Genomic DNA, 16150 nt, shown 5'->3' with positions numbered 1-16150 from the left:
ATTTCACAGCAGTACAAACTCTAAGAACAACACCCGATAAGAAGAAATCTGGAAGTACCAACTTCTGATTCTCCTTGGTCCTTACAATCATAATATTACTCTTCAGTGCATTGTACTGAATGTCATACTCCTGACCGTAGTTTGAGCAGGTCCTCAGTAGTTGTTGAAGACCAGCAGGACTGAAAATAACACCAACAACACATCCTGTCCCACATTGTTGCAACAAATTTGATAAATCATCCATGTATACATTAAACAGAAGAGGAGACAAGATACTACCCTGTCTAACCCCATTACTTATTTTAAAAGGGTCTGACACACAATTACCCCATCTTACATACATCAGCTGATGTGTGTACCAAAAAGATAAAATCCTGACAATAGAACCAGGAACCCCTCTGTTATGTAGCTTGTGAAATAACTTGTCATGATTAACCCGATCAAAAGCCTTTGAGGCATCAATAAAACACATAAAAATTGTAGAATTATGTCTGTTATACAAATCTAAAATCTCTTTCAGAGCAAATATACACATATCAGGGCCATGCTGCGATTTAAAACCAAATTGGTTTTCAGAGGTAAGAAGAAAAAGCTCAATCTTATTCAATATAATCTTCTCCAGAACCTTGGATAATACACTGGCTAAAGCTATGGGTCGATAATTATCCCTATTATTTATTTTGCCGGCTTTATCTTTTAAAATAGGAACTAATATAACAGCTAAAAGTATGTGTATGTATATATATATATATGTGAGACAGAGGCACTGCTGCAGATTACAAACAGTTTATTGAATTCACAAATGTTTCATGTGCAATAATAGTCAACTTATTTTATTATACCAAATGACCACACTAAAGGCGGAAGTCTATGCTGGCCCTGGGATCCTTAAAGCTGAAAAATTAAAAACTAGATAAAAATTTGACTGTTTGGGGGAGGAATAATAAGAAAACAAAAGTATAACCAAATACACCTAAGTGTTCCAACAAAAGCACACTCACACAAAAATCCCTAGTGAATATAAAGGAAAAGAAACAAAGAAACTCCCCTTCCACTAGTCTCCTCAATATAAATAAAACAGCCTAGGACCCAGGGACAGCATAGGTCCCAGTTTAAAACAAGTCAGCAGGCTAAAATAGAAAGTCCCTTTCCCTAAACAAACCCCCCAAAAAAGAAAAGTTATTTTTAATCAACAATAAACATCTAAAAATAAGTAAACTGAAACAAAAGAAAAATTGAAATCAAAACAAATCAAAAACTGAAACAGTAGCAGACCAACCTACACAAAAGAAATCAAGTTAGACAAGAACATTAACCAGCCAGATGAATCATAAGAAACGGCCCTTACCTTCTCTAAAGTGAAACCAGTAAATGTTGCTCTTGACGTCACTCTCTGAAGTGCGTTTCCTGTGCACAAGTTCTCAGCCTGCATCTGATCATCTCAGCGATCTACCTGCTTTTAAATGCAAATGCTGATTACCTGTCTCCCTAACAAGCCAGTTGCGCTCTGTCACAGCATCTTCCATATATGGGCAAGAGGAAGAGGGCGCAGCAGCACATTCAGGGGAAACAATATGCCCCGGCTACAATCTACCCCAGCTTTTTATGTTGACGGCCCGTCAATATACAGATTTTCTAACACCATGGTCGAAAAATGTCAGCCACACTGCTACCAGCACTAGTGATCTGAGAGACTGTAGCCCCTTCTGCCCTACCTCTTGGCCTCTCTGGAAGGTGATGGGGGTTTGAATGATAACCAGCCGTTTTCCTTGTTGTCCTTCGGAGGGGACCCAAACTTTCTCTGGTCTCTTGAAGAGCAACTGTAGGGACAGATGGAGGGAGGACGGGGGGAGTACATTGATTTTCAGCCATCTGAACCGTAGAGGCCGATGCCTCCACACCTGTTGATCGAGTTACAACATAGACAAAATCCAGCTCCTCGTCCACATCCTCTTCCCTAGTGTTGGAAACGTCCTTGCCTCTCTTAGGCTCTTGGGGCCAGAGTCCCACAGGGACTGGTTTCAACATCAAACGGTGCACTGTCCTCAGCCTCTGACGGTTATCCAAGGGTGCAACAGTGTACACAGAACCTCCAGGAGTTGGAGCTTTAATCACAGTGTGGATGATGGGATTCCATACATCCTGGATCTTACTCCTCCCTTTACTACTGTGGTCTTGAACATAGACCAATTCATTTTCGGACAATTCACTAGTCAGACCTCCAGCATCATGATGCTCCTTCCGACGGTCAGCAGCCAGTTTCAGGCGATCTCGAGCACCATCAAAAGCAACCTGGAGTCGGTGCCTATGTTCTCGCACCCAGTCCTCCACTCTCCCCTCCCGGATCTCTGGAACCCTTCCAAGGAGAAAATCGACAGGTAAACATGGCTCTTGGCCAAACATCAAAAGGTAAGGAGACTCACCCATGGACTGATGGACTGTGGTGTTGTAGGAATACAGAACTTGAGGCAAATAATGAGGCCACTGTCCCTTCTTCTCAATAGGTAGAGTTCGCAGCAAATCATGCAATGTTCGATTAAATCTTTCACATTGGCCGTTACCTTCAGGATGGTACGGGGTGGTATGAGTCTTCTGCACTCCATACAGCTCACACAACTGGTGGATCAATGCGCTTTCAAAATTCCGGCCCTGATCGGAGTGTAGTCTTGCTGGGACACCAAACTTGTGGAACCAGTCCTGTACGAGAACTTTAGCAACAGTAGAAGCCCTCTGGTCTTTGGTTGCTACAGCCTGGGTAAATTTGGAAAACACATCAGTCATGATGAGAACATTTTCCTTACCATCTTGTGATTGTTCCAGCAAAGTGAAATCTATTGCCAAGACTTGGTTTGGTCTTGAGGCCAACAAATGGCCCATGGCCGTCGGTGCCAGGGGGCGTGTCGCTTTGGCCAAGGTGCAACGTTCACATTGTTGGCACCAGTCTCTAATCTCCTTGTGCATCATAGGCCAGTAGCACCGCTCCCTGATGAGCTCAGTGGTCCGCTCCACTCCCTGATGTCCATGACTTTGGTGAAGCTGTCTCATCACCTCCTCCTTCAAGGAATCGGGCAGCAGCAACTGATGAATATCCTCACCCCCCATCAGGACGTTGTGTACGGCGATACAACAGGCCATTCAGCTGGACCACCTTGCTCCACTGTCGAAACAGCTCAAGGACCTTTGGGGAGAGACTGCCCCTTTCTGCTTTATCTGGATGTCTCTGTGCCCTCCATGACTTTAGAAAAACACTTATAGTAGGATCAGCTTCTTGGAGTGCAATGATGTCCTCAGGGGCATGAGCAGGGAACACAGACACTGCAGCTTGGAGCACATGTTGGGTTACATCTAGACAGCTCGGCTGCTTCATCAAGGGAACCAAGGTCCCAGGCAGAGGAATGTCAGCCTCCGTTACAGTTGGTGGCTTCCTCGAAAGGGCATCCGCATTCACATTTGACCAGCCTGATCTATAACGGATAGAAAAGTTAAAATCTGCCAACTGTGCTGCCCAACGCTGTTCAGTTGCCCCCAATTTAGCTGTATTTAAATGGCTGAGGGGATTATTATCAGTCCATACAATACATTGCTGACCCAGCAAATAGTCTCTAAATTTCTCCGTCATAGCCCACTTTAGTGCAAGGAACTCTAACTTCATGGAACTATAGTTGGACATGTTCCTTTCGGTTGGTCTGAGTCCTCGGCTAGCGAAGGCAACGGGGCGGATCTTTCCTTCTTGCTCCTGAGAGAGCACTGCCCCTAGGCCGCTGCAACTGGCATCTATTTCAAGGATAAATGGCAAAGAAAAATTTGCATATACCAAAACAGGCGCATCAATCAACCTGATTTTCAACTGACTGAAGCCCTGTTCACAGTCTTCTGACCAGTGGGCGCCCAACTGCTGTTGTCGCTGATGACCTTGTGTCTTCTGCATCTCGGCAACCAGTCGATGAAGTGGTGCTGCCAATTTGGCAAATCCTTCAACAAATCGTCTGTAATAGCTGGCGAACCCCAAGAAGGATCTCAGCTGTGAAACTGTGGTGGGACGAGGCCAGTCCTTTACAGCAGAGATTTTATCTGGGTCTGTGGACACCCCATGGCTGGAAATAACATGACCAAGGTATTTGACCTCCTTTTTAAAGAAAGCACATTTATCGAGCTTCACTTTTAATCCCTCCCGTTTCAAACGGTCTAGCACAGCTTCCAAACGTTGCAGATGTTCATCAACTGAAGAAGAGAAAACCACAACATCATCCAAATATAACAACAAAGACTGACAATGTTGGGACCCAAACATTCGCCCCATTAATCGCTGAAATGTACTAGGGGCATTGCACAGACCAAATGGCATTCTATTAAATTCAAACAAACCAAACGGTGTACAGAAAGCAGTCTTCATCCTATCAGGTTCAGCCACTGGCACTTGATTATATCCACTTGCTAGGTCAAGCGTGGAAAACCACACAGCCCCAGACAGAGCATCCAAGGACTCCTCTATTCTAGGTAGAGGGAAGGCATCACGGCGAGTCTTACTGTTGAGTTGTCTATAATCAATACACAGGCGTATACTCCCATCCTTCTTCTTGACAATTACAACTGGGGAGGCGTAGGGGCTACTGCTCTCACGAATCACCTGGCTATCCAACAGCTGCCGAATGTGGGTCTTTACAGCCTCATATTCTGAGGGAGGAATCCTCCTGAACCTCTGACGTACTGGAGCATCATCTAGCAAAGGTATTTCATGGGTTATCAGATCTGTACAACCCAAATCACCCTCATGAGCAGAGAACACATCCACATATTTCCTTAACAAAGACCTAACTTTCTCTTGTTCTGTACAAGTCAAAGCTGACAAATCCAATGCTGATAATGGGTCTGACAAAGGTGCAACAGAACTGAGCTGGGAAGAAATGGTGGCTTGCACTGGACCAACCACTTCTGTAACACCTCCTGGGAGACTGACAATGTTAGTAGGGCCTAAAGTCCCTATTGGAGTACGTGGATAAAGAACCACATCCACCTGACCTACATTAACAATAGGGATGCGAGTAACCCCCCTAACCACCATCACCAGTGCTGGGGACACCAACACCCCTGGTGGGAGGCAACTTTTATTGATAAGTGGTTCAAAGAGCCCAGATTCCATAGAGTCAAACGCCGCTCGAGAACAGGTAGCATCAACAACCCTTATAGTGCCAGCAGGCACACTAACTGGCCTGCGACCCCTTAACCGGACCGGACCCATTTTAGGGCAAACAGTTTGTACTGGAACACTTTGACAATGTTGAAAGGCCATGTGCCATGAAGATCCAGCCTGACTGATCGTGGGTAACTCAAACAAAGCAGCACCATGTTGTTTAAAGAGCTCATTATAACATTCTCTAATAACATTCATACCCAATACACCTGGTACTGTAGACTGAGGGGAATGTTCCACAGGGTCCTTCACAACCAGAACACCACGTCTGGGTACCACCCTGCCCAACACCTCTACATCAGTTTCAAAATAGCCAACATAAGGGATGCTAAGCCCATTGGCTGCATGAAGCTCAAGCCAAGAGCAGGCCTGCAAAGGGCCCTGACAATGTTGGTTAAAGAAACTCTGTGTAACTGTTGTTACCATGGAACCAGTATCCAAAAGACACTGAAGTGGAACATCCCCCATTTTCACCAGTACAGTGGGACACTGGCCAACCAAAGGTGACCCTGAGCATTTGTTTTCAAGACCATTTGAGCCATGACTGCTCCCTTCTGAATTGTGGCTCGGCAAAACAGAAGGAGCTAGTTTCCTGCCTGCTGATAAGCAGTTGCAGCCTCCCTTTGTAATGGAGTTGGATGCTGCGGGTCAAGACTCACCCTTGGTTGGTTACAGTTTCTGGCTATATGACCAGGTTTCTGGCAGCGCCTGCAAATAACAGGGGTGGTTCTGTTCAGAGGTGGAAACCTTGAGGTAGATTGCATCAACAATACATTTTGAGAGAGCAGATTAATCTGTTCCTGTTGCTTTAACAGCATTTCCTTTATTTCTGACAAATCAGAAGTCCTTGAAGCAACCTCTAAATGTGGGCTACTACTTTGGGATCTGTGTAATGCACAATATGATGGTACAGAGTAGCTTCTTTTTCTCACTTCAGCTGGTTGTCCCTCCTGTTCCCACCTAATTGCTTCCTTCCTAATGTCCAAAAGTGTAAACTCTGGGTTCTCTCTAATGAGCTTTTTCAGTTCCCTACGTAAAGTAGGATCAAGAACATGTTCAGCAAACTGGTCTCTCAAAAGCACAGCATCATTAGCAACAGCATTTGGTGCATTGGCAGTAATCTTTTCCATTAAACAAAACAGTGCATGAGAAAACTCCTTTAATGATTCACCCTCCTCCTGTCTTCTAGAAAAAAAAAATCTTCCTGCAAAGTTACATAAGACTTAGCACAACCATACAATTCTTGCAAAATGGCAAAAATGCGTTCAGGGTCCTCTCTTTCAGCCCGGGGTCTATATCGAATCTCCTCCTTGGCTTCACCTTCCAGGTGATCAAATACAAAATAGGCTTGGTCTAGAGGAGATAGATGTCTGGCCCGTACACTGGATCGAACCTCCTCTATCCAATCCATAACCCCAATCCCAACATTACCTCTGAAAACAGGACATTTACGTTCCCTTGGGATGTAAAAGAGCCGCTCCATTACAGGCACTTCCGCTGCAGAGACAGGTTGGGGACAGTTCCCTCTCACACCACTAGATGTAGATGGTAAAGAGTCTTGATCAGTCACAAACTTTTCCTTAAGTTCTTGGTTCTCCGCCTGAAGGTGGTGAATCATGTCCTTCAGCTCCTGAAGTTGCTCTTCCATGGCTCCACAGCGTAGAGTTCCTCTCACGTTCCACCACAGATCAACTGGACTCTGTCCCCCGCCGAACCTGCTACTGTTTCAGTTAAAAAAAAAAAAAAAAAGGAAAGTCAACTACTCCTACCTAGCCCTATCCAACTCAATGAAACAAACCCTGCAAGCATGTGCCAGTGCCTTACAAATCCTGCCAATAACGCCAGATTGTGACCTTGGGTACAGCTTTAGATCCTCTTTTTACCAGATCACTCAGGTAAGTTTGTAAAGATGGACAGAGGCACTGCTGCAGATTACAGACAGTTTATTGAATTCACAAATGTTTCATGGCCCTGGGATCCTTAAAGCTGAAAAATTAAAAACTAGATAAAAATTTGACTGTTTGGGGGAGGAATAATAAGAAAACACAAATACACCTAAATACACCTAAGTGTTCCCCAACAAAAGCGCACTCACACAAAAACCCCTCGTGAAAACAAAGGAAAAAGAAAAAAAGAAACTCCCCTTCCACTAGTCTCCTCAATATAAATAAAACAGCCTAGGACCCAGGGACAGCAGGTCCCAGTTTAAAACAAGTCAGCGGGCTGCAGTAGGAAGTCCCTTTCCCTAAACAAACCCCCAAAAAAGAAAAGTTATTTTTAATCAACAATAAACATCTAAAAATAACTGAAACAAAAGAAAAATTGAAATCAAAACAAATCAAAAACTGAAACAGTAGCAGACCAACCTACACAAAAGAAATCAAGTTAGACAAGAACATTAACCAGCCAGATAAATCATAAGAAACGACCCTTACCTTCTCTAAAGTGAAACCAGTAAATGTTGCTCTTGACGTCACTCTCTAAAGTGCGTTTCCTACAACAATCAGTGGCAGAATCAGACAAATTCTAAACTCACTCCACGATTGATGTTAAACATACCTGTGCACAAGTTCTCAGCCTGCATCTGATCATCTCAGCGATCTACCCGCTTTTAAATGCAAATGCTGATTACCTGTCTCCCTAACAAGCCAGCTGCGCTCTGTCACAGCATCTTCCATATATGGGCAAGAGGAAGAGGGCGCAGCAGCACATTCAGGGGAAACAATATGCCCCGGCTACATATATATATATATATACCACTGTGCTATACAGTTCAGGCCTATGGAAGGTGAAGACCACAGTGGTGCCTGTGGTCATCGGGGCCCTCGGGGCAGTCACCCCCAAACTGGAGCAGTGGCTCAAACAGATCCCAGGAACAACATCAGACATCTCAGTCCAGAAATGTGCAGTTCTAGGAACAGCCAAGATACTGGAGGAGAACCTGAAGCTCCCAGGCCTCTGGTAGAGGACCCGAGCTCAGAGAATAAAAAATGAGACCACCTGCGGAGGGTGAGAAGGGAATTTTTTTTAAAATATATATATAAATTCCCTTCTCACCCTCCGTGGGTTCTTTCTCTCACTCTCTCTCTCTGTGGCGACATCTGCCACAGTGATGGTTACCGGGGCTTGTTCAGGGAGGTTGCTGGAGCAACCTTTATTTATTAGTAGTAGTAGTAGTTTCACGCAAAAACGTGAAGAAAGAATGACAACTTTGCCGAAACAGGTAGTTTGAGCTTTCACAGTGTTCGTAGTTTTCCAGGTAAGCGGGATGAAGAAGCGCATGCTTTCTCACTGCTCATGACACCCCACCCACGTCAAAAAATCCAGCAAATAGTCTGAATGGTTAGTGCTCCGTTTGTGTAGGTTTGTGCCGTTAAAATTTTCGTTTGTGCAGTTTTTGTTTTTGAGATATTAAAAGTTATAATTTTGGCCAATGATGTCATCAGCCGCATCCATTTTAGATGTAGCCTATAGTGAATTTTACTATAACTGTATTGATTATGCCACAGCTTATACTGTTGTCCCTTTTCTACAAAAATATATCAACCTCACCTGCATAAAAACGACACTGAAAACAAGACTTAGTGAGAGGAATGAGCAACCAAGAAGAACTGAAACAGGAAGTACCGCCTGCAGCAGGTGGAACTAACTGTCCCCTAATTGGGTGAATGTGATTGGCTGAATCTTAAACTCTGAAAGCGCCAAATAAACTAAAATCAGATTTAGTCATGTGTATAATATAATCCTTGGGTGACATTGTGGTCCACACTACATACCAGTTGGTGGCGGCGACGTAAGAGGGGTAAAGCAAAATGTTTGATGTTTGGAGCAAAATGGATGTGGCTGATTACGTCATCGGCCAAAATTATAACTTTTAATATCTCGAAAACAAAAACTGCACAAACGAAAATTTTAACGGCACAAACTGCACTAACCATTCAGACTATTTGCTGGATTTTTTGACGTGGGTGGGGTGTCGGCTTCACACAGCTGGGACGGAGCGGCAAGAAGACGCAGGGGGAACCGTATCTGATGGGGAAAGATGTAACACCGGGTAAATGAGAGGAAATAGTGAGTAAAAGACAGGAAACGGTGTGAAATCCACTGGCGGCATTATCGCCCAAACAGAACATTTATAATTAATCTTCTCTTAACAATGGCTAAATACATTAGATAGATATTTTCCTTACCGCTCCTCTGCCGCTGCCAGAAGCCAGGCTGGGTTAATATGATTGGCTGAAAATAAGGAAGCTATGTGATTGGTTGCTGATCATCCAACCAGATAGACCATTTATTAAAAAAAGACATTTGTGTATTGAGATGTCAGAGTCTCAACATTCACACACAAATGCAGCAAAACTCTCAGGCCAGAAGGAGCCTGGAAATCAAGATATATTTGTGTTTGCATCAACAATACAAGTGCTGATCTTGTTCTGTGCATTTTTGAATTATGACACAGTTTTAGCTCCATAGTACTGGGTTCATCAGGAATAAAGATGAATCATCTGCTCCGGTTTCCCAGTCCATCACTCAGAAGGTTCTGTTTAACCGGGTCAACTGAAGGTCTGAGATTCAGTGATACTGAGACAGAAGTTCTGGACCAATCACCAGCTCCATTTACTTTAACTATGGCCTAGAACAGATTGAAATTACAAAATAAATGCACTAAATGAAAACACAAAGTTTTGCTCTGGGATCATGTGGTCTTTCATCCGGATCAAAATATTTCCTTAAACTTCAGAGGAACCAGAAACAGAAAAAAATATTTTTTAAACATGAGCAAAATAAAGACGAGATTTATAAACATTTAGAACGGAAACACAGAAAGTGGTTAGATGGGATCAGGATGATTATCACTAATAAGCTACAAGCTAAACTTAGCTTCCTCTAATGAGCTTCCTGATTGGTCCTCTCTAACGAGCTGCTTCCTGGTTGGTTCTCTCTAACGAGCTGCTTCCTGGTTGGTTCTCTCTAACGAGCTGCTTCCTGGTTGGTTCTCTCTAACGAGCTGCTTCCTGATTGGTTCTCCTGTTCCAGGTATGATGATCCGTCCTAAAGGCGACCAGCTGGAGATCAGGTATTCCATGTCGGACCCAGAGAGCTGGAATGGATTCGTCCAGAACCTCAATGCCTTCCTGAGCTGTGAGACCAGAAGTTTACATACCTGGAAAAGATTCCTGCAGTCCGACTGAATGTTTACCTGTTCAGGTGTGGCTCAGTGGTTCTAACTGAAGTTTCTCTCCACCTGAATGTCTCTACCCGTCCTTCCTACCTGTCCCACCCGTCTCACCTGTCCAGCCTACAACGACAGCCACCAGGTGCAGCTGAACGATGATTGCCCACCTGATCAGTATTTCATCCAGGAGGACAGTGGAGAGGTAATAAGCTGCTGGTCTCACCTGTAGAGGGGTCAGAGTTCACCTGCTGCTGACCAATCAGAGCTCTGGTCTCTGATTGGTCACCTGCAGAAAGCAGCCTTATCTTTAGTGTCCCGAGATCAGAACCAAGTGGACCGGGTCCAGTAGTAAAGTTCAAACTGCTGTTATTGAACTGGGTCGGTTCTGATCCGCTCTGACTCCGCCCCTTCCTGTCTGTCTCCAGGTGAGGAACAATCCCAAACGCTCCTGTCAGTTCAACCGCACCATGCTGGGCGACTGCTCAGGGTTGGAGGACCGTTTCTATGGCTACAGCAAAGCCCAGCCCTGCATCCTGATCAAACTGAACCGGGTAGGTTGGGTTCTGATCCGGTACGCCTGTCCAGGTGTGTTTCTCCATTAGCCGAGAGGACTAACGGAGAGAGGACGAGAAAATTTAATCCACCGGCTGCTCATCCAGCTGAGACTCAGAGAGTTACGGTTCAGATTCATGTAAACCGTCTCCATAGTGATGGATAAAGATGGCCGTTTTTAAAAATCTACAGGAAGTTCATGCATTAACAAAAACTCTGGGCAGAGAGCCGATCCCTGAGGAACTCCATGGTTCATAGAGGAAGAAGAACCTCAACAGGAACCTTCAGCTGGTTCTGGTTCCGTCCTTCCTGTTCCGACTCGGTCCACAGGTCAAGGCTGGGACTGAAGTCTAAGATGGCTGAACCTGGAACTCACTTCCTGTTTGCTGTAACAAGTCTTTCCAAGTCAAGTCATTATGTTGATGTCCAAGTCCAAAGATTTCAGTGATTTTATGGGTTTTTGGAAGTTAAAGTCGTTTTGTGACTCGAGTTGCTTCAGGAGTTTTTCTGTCCTCTGTCGCCACCTGCTGCTCAGGATGAGGAATTGCTGCAAAGCTTGAGATCTGCAGAGTTTCTGTATAAAGGTTCAGATATCAGAATAATAAACTAAACTGGGTTTAGTGTTTAATGGAGCGGATCCAATAAACCAGAACCGATTCTGATTCTGTTAATAAACTGGATCTGATCATCATCTGGTGACATGAGATGAATAAAACTAGTGAGTTACTTCCTGGTTGGAGAGCAGCAGCATCTCTGGTTGTTATTGGAACTACAGGGAAAGGGTTGAACTCCTCCTGATGGTGGCGCTGCAGAGCTGCATCTCTGAACCTCTTCCCTGTCTCTCTGCAGGTGATCGGGATGTTACCTGGGAAGGACGGACAATCTCCTTATGTCACCTGTGGAGCCAAGGTCAGACTGCGTCCACCTGTCTGAGTCGCTGCCTGTCCATTTGTCCCCATGTCTGTCCTCTGTGTCTCCATCAGTGTCCGTCTGTCCATTTGAGTCTCCAGCTTTACAAAGAGGATGATGCTGAGTGGGGAGGCGTGTAGCGGATGGTAACCATAGATCTGCTGTATTAGATCCTTCTCAGGCTTTCTGTTCTATGGAAACAGACCAGGCAGAACATTATGACCAGCTGGTTAACAGTGTAGCATTGATTGGACTGAACCAACAGGTCAGACTGGTTGATGCAATGAAACGTCTCTGATCCGATACTGACGATTATCAGGGAGCCAAACCTGATAGATAGATAGATAGATAGATAGATAGATAGATAGATAGATAGATAGATAGATAGATTTATACCTATAGATAGATAGATCTATATCTATAGATAGATAGATCTATATCTATAGATAGATCTATATCTATAGATAGATCTATATCTACAGATGGATAGATCTATATCGATAGATAGATAGATAGATAGATAGATAGATAGATAGATAGATCTATATCGATAGATAGATAGATAGATCTATATCGATAGATAGATAGATAGATAGATAGATCTATATCTGTAGATAGTTAGATAGATCTATACAGATAGATAGATAGATATAGATAGATAGATCTATATCTGTAGATAGTTAGATAGATCTATACAGATATAGATAGATAGATCTATATCTATAGATAGATAGATCTATATCTATAGATGGATAGATCTATATCTGTAGATAGTTAGATAGATCTATACAGATATAGATAGATAGATAGATAGATAGATAGATAGATAGATAGATAGATAGACAGATAGATAGATAGATAGATAGATAGATAGATAGACAGATAGATAGATAGATAGATAGATAGATCTATATCTATAGATAGATAGATAGATAGATGGATAGATAGATACCTGACCGTCTCATGTTGTTTGTTTGCAGAAGGAGGACAGAGAGAAGATGGGACCTCTGGCCTATTTCCCTGTTAACGCGACCTTTAACCTCATGTACTATCCGTACTACGGGAAGAAAGCTCAGGTAACTCGGTCAGAACGGACCAGAACCGGCTGGATTACTACCATGGGTACTGAGTATGAGTAGTTCTTTAGTACTCAGTTAGAATACTACATTAATATTACAATAGTCAGTATTAATATTACTGCAATATTAGTACTAATAGGGGCTGCACAGTGGCGCAGTTGGTAGAGCTGTCGCCTTGCAGCAAGAAGGCTCTGGGTTCGATTCCCGGCCCCGGTCTTTCTGCATGGAGTTTGCATGTTCTCCCTGTGCATGCGTGGGTTTTCTCCGGGTTCTCCGGTTTCCTCCCACAGTCCAAAAAACATGACTGTCAGGTTAATTGGTCTGTCTAAATTGCCCCTAGGTGTGAGTGTGTGTGTGCGCATGGTTGTGTGTCTCTGTGTTGCCCTGCGACAGACTGGCGACCTGTCCAGGGTGTACCCCGCCTCTCGCCCAGAACGTTAGCTGGAGATAGGCACCAGCACCCCTCCCGACCCCACTGAGGGACAAGGGTGTTCAGAAAATGGATGGATGGATGGATAGTACTAATAGTTCTGCAGTACTCAGTCAGTACTGACAGTAATGACCCGGGACTCTGCAGAGACTCGTTCCCCAGAAAACTCGAGTCTCTACCAGCCGTCAGTAAAACCTGTAGGATCAGATTAATAACATAATTTCTCCTGTTATTAAAAGCTTTATAAGCATCGTGATGTTCCTCAGGGCTGTGGACCTGGACCGGTTCTGTTCTCCTGGTTCTGTTAAACTGATCAGTTCTTTGTTTCTTGCTCTTTTCTTCCTTTATTATTTTAACCGTACCAACTCTAAACTGGTTCTGGACAAAGTTTTCTATGATTGATCTGATTCCAGCCAAATTGGATCAGACTGAGGATCCAGCAGGTCCATGTTCACAGATGATAACAGATTATAATCTGGTGAATCAGTGGGTCTGTGTTTGGTACCTCAGGTGAACTACACCCAGCCCCTGGTGGCCGTGAAGTTCCTGAACGCCTCTCTGAACACCGACATCAACGTGGAGTGTAAGGTGACGTCCAACACGCTGCTGGCCGGCAGCGAACGCGACAAATTCGCCGGACGGGTTTCCTTCAAGCTGAGGATCGACGGCCAGGAAGCTCAGTGATGCATTCACTGACATCTATGATGCATTCACTGACATCTATGATGCATTCACTGACCAAATACAGAATCACTTCACACATTAGTGGTTCATTGATTTTATTCTTCTCTTGGAAACCCAACCTGAGTCACTCATTCATGATGCATTCACTGACCACACTCGTGGTGCATTCACTGACCTGATCCGTTTCGTTTTCTCTGACCAGTTTCCACTGACCGACTCAGTGACTGAAATAAAACGGTTCTGTTTTCTGGGGTTTAAACTCTGAAACGGACCAATCAGAATGCACAAACACTGTGATGTCACTGCCAGTGAGAGCCAATCAGATGACGGTAATCTCAGAGCATCGAATAATCTGCATGAATCAAACCTAATTATTCATTACATGATATTTATTTATACACATTTATGTGTTTATTTATATCCTGCTTATTTATGTTTCTTTACATTATTTGTCAACATCAAATTTATTTATATCACATTTCAAACTGCAAAAATGTTTCACAAGGTAAATAAAATACATCATAGTGACAAAATCAAATATAAAAAGCTTTAAAAACAATAAAACAAAAAGACTAAACAGATTAATGTTGGTCAATAAGAAGTATGATGATCCTCTTCATTAAATTTGTAAAATAATATTTATTACAATTTAATTCTTAAAATCGGATCAGACTCCTAAAATAACAAAACTGGGTTATGATTAGAAACCAGTCAACGTGAACCGGTTCAGGATCCGGATGTCAGGATGATGTAAACAGATGAAACCAAATTAATAACAAGGAAACAAACTAAACTAGAAACCAGTTCATCAGTGGTTTCTCAGTGTTGTCATAGAAACAGATTAATTTACAGCCAATCAGACTATAACTTTGGTAACCATGGCAACATCCTATCTTCCATAACCTGACTTAGTTTCCTTACCCACCTGCAGCTCGTTAGTTAATTAGTTTAGTTAGTGAGTTAGTCACTGACTGGATGTTTTTGTTTATTGTTTTTATTTACCATCTTCATCACCGTGGCGATGAACGCCCTCTGATGACACGCCTCTTCTTACCTGCACTGTTGTCCTCCAAATGTCTTCCTATAGAAACGGACCGGCCAATCAGACGGTCCCGCTGTATGATGTCATATGCTGTAACCTCTGTGATTGGTTGAATTCTCCTCCTGAAAATGTTCCTGTTTGTTGAACAATAAAGAAAATAAAGGAAACAGGAAGTTGTTTTCTGAGTGGTTCATGAAGAGGCGGAGCCTCAGAGCTGCTTGACCTTTGACCCTTCACACTGGTTCTGAAACTCCCCGCCCCCCAACTTCATCATTGAACAATAGAATCACAAGTTTAAACAAAGAAAATTAGATTAAGAGATTAAGAAGAAAAACAAAAGATTTCCTTCATGAATATGATGCCAGAAGTTCTGAGTTTCAGATTCTTCGTCTTATTGGTCCACAGCTTTCTGGGTTTTTATATCAGTGACAAAAAGAGTTTAAATGGTGAAGTTTAATCTGGATTTAATGAATCCAGTGGATCAAATCTTCCTGGAATGATGAAGGTGTTGATGATCAGATCAGTTTTCTGTGATGAAATCATAAATAAAATGTTTTATTTTCTATAAAATTATTTTATCGTTTTATCAGTTCAGCTGTTTAATGAAACCAATAATCAGTTTGTATCGGTTCTGATTCTGAATCGGACCTCAGAGTGAAACTTCATGACTAACTGGGTCATGATTGGGCCGTTTGGACCGGGCCTCAAGGTTCTGGACTTCTGGGTCAGAACCAACCCGGTCATCAGGAGCTTCTAGAGATCCAATCAGAACTTGACTTGCTGTCCAGAACCGCAGGTCCAACATGTGGTGCTGGAAACACCAGAACTCCAGGACGGTACCGGTCTGGACCAGTAGGACCCGGGGGTCAAAGGTCAGCTGGTATTGCCCATTACTACCTAGAATCACCTGGATGGATCTGGACCCGTCAGAAGTTCTTCCCTCCATCTGAGCAGAACATCTGTACCGTTGCTCCAGAACCTCAGACGGTTCTGACCCGTTCTGGTCCTCCTAGAGCTGGTCCCAGTTGGCCTGGTTCTGGTTCTCCACCTGACGGTTGGGCCACTCAGAAGTTCTGGACCTCAGCTT

The 16150-nt window shown here is 43.5% G+C and overlaps 1 protein-coding gene across 1 annotated transcript in view; it reads left to right on the top strand.

Moving 5' to 3' along the window:
* The window catches only part of atp1b2a (ATPase Na+/K+ transporting subunit beta 2a), a 37215-nt gene extending 22376 nt beyond the window's left edge, over positions 1–14839 (top strand). Inside the window, exons 3-8 of the mRNA XM_088015724.1 lie at positions 10229–10333; positions 10490–10569; positions 10793–10918; positions 11769–11828; positions 12809–12904; positions 13848–14839. Coding sequence (XP_087871850.1) covers positions 10229–10333; positions 10490–10569; positions 10793–10918; positions 11769–11828; positions 12809–12904; positions 13848–14021 — 641 coding nt within the window. The 3' untranslated portion in view covers positions 14022–14839. The remainder of the gene's footprint in view (positions 1–10228; positions 10334–10489; positions 10570–10792; positions 10919–11768; positions 11829–12808; positions 12905–13847) is intronic.
* The last annotated feature ends 1311 nt before the right edge of the window (positions 14840–16150 follow it).

This window comes from Poecilia mexicana, unplaced genomic scaffold (assembly GCF_051168715.1).
Source record: "Poecilia mexicana isolate PSO_F unplaced genomic scaffold, ASM5116871v1 scaffold_18, whole genome shotgun sequence".
In the NCBI taxonomy this organism is placed as follows: Eukaryota; Metazoa; Chordata; class Actinopteri; order Cyprinodontiformes; family Poeciliidae; genus Poecilia; species Poecilia mexicana.
The sequence above is the reverse complement of the archived record's forward strand: the minus strand, read 5'-3'. Positions and strand labels throughout refer to the sequence as shown.